Genomic DNA, 5709 nt, shown 5'->3' on the forward strand with positions numbered 1-5709 from the left:
AGTTTATTTTGTATATAGTGTTAGAAAGTGTTCTAGTTTCATTCTTTTACATGTGGTTGACAGTTTTCTCAGCACCACTTGTTAAAAAGACTGTCTTTTCTCCATTGTATACTTTTGCCTTCTTTGTCAAAGATAAGGTGTCCATCAGTTCAGTTCAGTCGCTCAGTCACGTTCACCTCTTTGCAACCCCATAGACTGCAGCACTCCAGGTTTCCCTGTCCATCACCAACTCCCAGACCTTTCTCAACTTATGTCCATTGCATCGGTGATGCCATCCAACCATTTCATCCTCTGTCATCCTCTTCTCCTCCTGCCTTCAATCTTTCCCAGCATCAGTTCTTCGTATCACGTGTCCAAAGTATTGGAGTTTCAGCTTCAACATCAGTCCTTTCAATGAACACCCAGGACTGATTTCCTTTAGGATGGATTGATTGGATCTCCTTGCAGTCCAAGGGACTCTCAAGAGTCCTCTCCAACACCACAGTTCAAAAGCATCAATTTATCTCTGGACTTTCTGTTTTGTTCCATTGATCTATATTTCTGTCTTTGTGCTAGTACCATACTGTCTTGATGACTGTAGCTTTGTAGTACAGTCTGAAGTCAATTTATTGCATTCCTTGATTACTGAAATATGTCACTGAGCAAGATTTTAGGTTATTTTTAGTTGGCAATCTGACAGTCTTCCACTGGGGATAATTTAAAGATAGCCATAACAAGAGAAAAAATAATAATAATAACTTCCTAGATAGACTTAAGTGAACTTTTGGCAGCCTTTAGACCAAAGTGCTGGTCTTAAATGAATGGTAAATAGATTGTCCACAATCCCTTTTGAAATATAAATACTTTGCATTTATTTTCTAAAAATCATTAAAAGTCTTCCAGAAATAAAATGTGCAGTTAGCACAGTCACAGGATACAAGGTCAATATATGAAAACTCAATTGTATTTCTATGCCATTACAATTGCATTCAAAACATTAAATAGTTATGGATAAATTTTACCAAACATACACAAGATCAATATAATAAAAACTTCAAATGCTTCTGAGAGAAATTTAAAAGATGTAAATAAATGGAGATATACACGGTGTTCCTGAATCAGAAGACTCAACATTGCCAAGATGTCAGTTCCTCCCAAATTGGTCCATAAATTCAATGCAATCACAATGAAAATGCTGTCATGCTTTTTTGTAGAAACATGTATTTCATTAAAGGTTAAAACTTGCTCTTTGGAAGACAGTATTAGAAAATAAAAAGCACACCACAGACTGGAAGAACATCTTACAAAACATTTATCTGACATAGGACTTGAGTTAAGAATGTATAAGTAATATTTAGAACTCAGTAATAAAAAGATAAATGACCCAATAAAAACGGGTAGAATATTTTAACATAAACATGACAAAATAAGATATAGGAGGTACATGAAAAGATGGTCAACATCATAGCCTTTAAGTAAATGCAAATTAGAACCACAATGAGATATAACTGTAAACTGACTGGAAAGGCTAAAAGTATAAAGACTCACAATACCAGATGTTATAGAAAATGTGGGGTAATTGTAACTCTCATACACTGTTTTCTGGAATGAAAATGGTATAGCTACTTTGAAAACATTTTGAAAATTTCTAATAAAGGCAAACATATACTTAGTTTATGATCCATCAATCCCACTGTTAGGTGTTTACCTAAATTTAGAGAAAACACTTACCCACACAAACACTTGTATACCAATCTTTATAAGAGCTTTATTCATAATAACCAAAAAAGTAAATACTTTCAAAAACTCATTATCAGATAAATGGATATATTGTGCCATATTCATACAATGGAATTCTAATCAGCAAGTAAAAGGGGGGAGCCATTGATGCATGTCTAAATTTCAAAACCATCATGCTAAGTGAAAGAAGCCAAACTCAAAGATTATACACTGTATTATTACATTTATATGAAATTCTTTAAAAAAAATGAAAGAAGCAAAACTATTATGACAAAATCAATGGTTGCTTCAGGCACGGGTAAAAGAACTGACAGCAAAAGGACAGCATTCCTTGGAGAGCGATGGAAATGTACTTTCTCTTGATTGTGGTGATATTTATACAATTATATATTTGTCAAAACTCATTGAACTGTACATTTTAAATGGATGAATTTTATTATATGTAAATTATACTTCAATAAGCCTTAAAAAGGAGAACCATTTATATGTTGAAAAGACTGGAATGCTACATGTGGAATGCCAAATGGTAAGTTTTCCATGGAGGCAGGAAGAGTAAACATTTTCACACTTTGCAAAGTTTGTGTGATATGTGAAATGATCCATCATGTGGCCCCAATTATTTAGGAAAAATTCTATTACCCAATAAGCCTTGGTTGAGAGGTGGATTCAAAGACATGAGTCTGTACCCTATAGTCATGATCATGTCTAGTGAAAGATAAAGAGAATGAAGAGAGGGGAATACATATACCCTGGAGACAGTCAATGAATAAAGGAATTGATGAATGAATGAATCATTTGAACAGGTAATTCTTTATATCTTTCAATGCAACAAGTGTATATATAGGTCCATAAGACAAAATGCTCAAAAAATTTAGTATCTTGAATAAAGTGTATTTCAGCCAAAGAATTTTTACCACTTATGTAAACGTAATGACTGTCAATGACCAAAAACTCTCTTAGCCTAATCTTTGCTATATTGACTCTCTCTTTCTGTAGATACTAAAGTTTGCTCCATAAATTAGTATATTAATTTTAAAACCAGGCCCTTAATTTCTTGGAACACTAAATATAGAATAATTAAAGATTAAAGTTGTACAAATCAAAAAGGTTATCTTTAGAAAATATTTCAGAATGAACAAATAAAAAGAACAACAAATTTTGGGGCAGAACTTTTCTTCTATGCTTGGTGGGTTGTAGACCAAAAATGCCATCACATCTCAAAGGAGCAGAGGAAACCTCTGAGAAAGATAAGACTCTCTGAACAAAAGTTGCTGGACAGGTGATCTCTCACATCTCCCTACCCCAGCCCATTAATCTTTTAACTGCCCCTTTTACATCTTTGTTTCTGAGAGTGTAGATTAGAGGGTTGAGGCTAGGTGTGACAACAGTATAAAAGAGGGCAATGAACTTGCCCTGATCTTGAGAATTTCCTGATGGTGGCTGTAGATATATGCACATGATTGGAATGAAAAAGAGGGATACAACCATAAGATGAGCTCCACACGTCCCAAAGACTTTCTGAAGTCCAGTTGTTGACTGCATCCTCAGCACAGTCTGAGCAATGGCACCATAGGAGCTGAGAATGAGAATAAGTGGTATGATCACAAAAATGAAGCTCATGACCATAAGGGTCAGCTCATTAGCATGAGTATCAACACATGACAGTCGAAGCAATGCTGGAACTTCACAGAAGAAATGGTCCACTTGGCGATGTCCACACAGGGGTACCCAGAAGGTAAATGAGGAATGAAGTGCTGAGGTGGTAAAGCCACTTACCCAAGAAGCCACAGCCAACAGATGGCAGAAACGAGGGTGCATGAGGACAGTGTAATGCAGGGGTCTACACACAGCTGCATAACGGTCATAGGACATCACCACCAACAGCACACATTCAGCAGTTCCCAGTGCAAGGACAAAATAAAGTTGAATCATGCAACCAGCATAAGAGATGGTTTTCTCTGGCCCCTGGAGGTTGAACAGCAACTGGGGGATGGAACTCGTGGTGTAGCAGAGATCCAGAAAAGAGAGGTTTGAGAGGAAGAAGTACATAGGAGTGTGGAGATGGGAATCCAGATATGACAAGAAAATGATGAACAGGTTACCTATCAGTGTCATCAGGTAGAACATCAAGACAACCACAAAGAGAACTAACTCAAGATGAGGCCAGTTAGAAAAACCCAGCAGAACAAAGTAACCAGAACTTGCATTTTTTTCCTTCATCTTTCTTATTCTTTCAATACCTGAAGAATCATATAAACTGAAAGTCCGCCCCCTCATTGTCAAACCCTTGCAAACTGATTGAGGGAGAAAATACATTATACTGCCATTATAACAATAGGATTTTTATAGTTTTGTTTTTATGTTTCATTCAGACATTTGTCCTGCTGTAGATACTATCAATAGCTTCTCATCTGAATCAGTTATTTTTTATGTATGTTAGCATTTGGATAAATGAAGATTAAAGACTTTTCATAGCTAAGAAAATTTTCATTTTAAAAACTCTCTTTTCTTAGGGAAAAAAAAAACCTCTACCCCCTTTTCCTCATTTTCAGGTTATTTCTGATTTTGTGGTTACATAGAAAGAAATATCTGCAGTCTTAACAATCTTGCACAAAGGTGAGAATTTATCATGAGATAAAAACAATTCAGCAGTAACTTTAAAGTGTTAACATTGGATGAAAAAAGTAAACTTCAATTGATATGTTTATAGACAAAATAAAACATTCATACTTGTTTATTTATGCTATCAGCTTATTTCCAGACACAAATAACATGCAAATGTAAATATAAACAAAGACACATGCATGCATGAGCACACACCAACTGATCAATATTCATAATAATGAGTTAAGCTGAAATTCACTGCACAGGTATCAACACACGATCATCGTAGAAGTGCTAAAACCACAGAAGTGCTCCACAGAGCAATGTCCACACAAGGAAACCCAGAAGGTAAAGAAGAAATGAAATGCTGAGGTGTAAAAGCTACTTATCTAAGTGGCCTTTATGAAAACAACAAACAACAACAACAACAAAAAAACAGCTAATAATCTGGATTAATTGAAAAATGAAGTAGATTGGGGAATTTGGTGATAAAATACTCCCAAACATAAATGAGAATACAACTTGTTTTGGAAGATTAAAAAAAAAAAAAAAGATGAAGGAAACTGTTAAGAAGGAGCAAGAAAAGGAGGGTGGTTGGAGCAGGAAAGCAGAGAGGAACTCTGATTGTGGTATTTGGAATACAAAGTGTGTATTTTGAGTGTCTATGAAACATGAACAACAGGGTTTAAAGATTGTGCCCACAAAACTGCATATGCTTTAGAACAATAGGTAAGACATTAAATTCTGAGTCACAACCTACAATTACATAATATGTCTAGGTTTTCCACAATTTGGAATGGGAAATTCCAAAGATAAAATTCACTAACTTTTAATAGACAAAGATATGTGAACATTACATAAAATCCAGTGACAAGGACATCTTCTCGTGATTCTTTTGTAAAAAATAAAGTTAAGAAATTTGAATGTGTACTAATAGTTTGATTTTCAGTTGCTTATTTTCTCATATGCATTATCTATTTGTCACAGAAAAAAAATAACACTCTTTCGTTATATAGTTATTGATGCAAGGCACAGTATCCCATCATCTAAATATTCCCAAATAGCTTTGCCTTGCTACTTCTGCTTCTCTCACATTCTCTGATAGAATATGGCAAAAGACAAATTCAACCAAAACAGATTCACCTGCAGTCTTTTGAGGAATGTTTATTTGCTCTAATATTGTAATCTTGAATCTTTAAAAAGCTATAAGAGATGTCTAATTAGTTGAGTTACAAGCTGGAGAGCTAGGAACATTGAATTTGGCTAAGATTGATTTAGGCAGGCATAAAGACAGTAATGCACCACTTAATATTATTGACAATGAAAATAACTATTAACCTTTTGAGATATGATGGGAAAATTCTAAGGGATTTTTTAAATTTCCTT

At 34.7% G+C, this 5709-nt stretch overlaps 1 protein-coding gene across 1 annotated transcript; it reads right to left on the reverse strand.

Moving 5' to 3' along the window:
• Window positions 1–550: 550 nt before the first annotated feature.
• LOC113882033 (olfactory receptor 2J3-like) lies at window positions 551–4734 on the reverse strand. Its single transcript, XM_027525203.1, has one exon. The coding sequence runs from the start codon at window positions 4033–4035 to the stop codon at window positions 3007–3009; it is 1029 nt and encodes a 342-aa protein (XP_027381004.1). The 5' UTR covers window positions 4036–4734; the 3' UTR covers window positions 551–3006.
• Window positions 4735–5709: the final 975 nt, after the last annotated feature.

The sequence above is a fragment of the Bos indicus x Bos taurus genome, chromosome 23 (genome assembly GCF_003369695.1).
Source record: "Bos indicus x Bos taurus breed Angus x Brahman F1 hybrid chromosome 23, Bos_hybrid_MaternalHap_v2.0, whole genome shotgun sequence".
NCBI lineage: Eukaryota > Metazoa > Chordata > Mammalia > Artiodactyla > Bovidae > Bos > Bos indicus x Bos taurus.

What these genes read in the sequence shown, in the direction of transcription:
- LOC113882033 (XM_027525203.1), bottom strand. Translation starts at nt 4,035, where the DNA reads ATGTATTTTCTCCCTCAATCAGTTTGCAAGGGTTTGACAATGAGGGGG.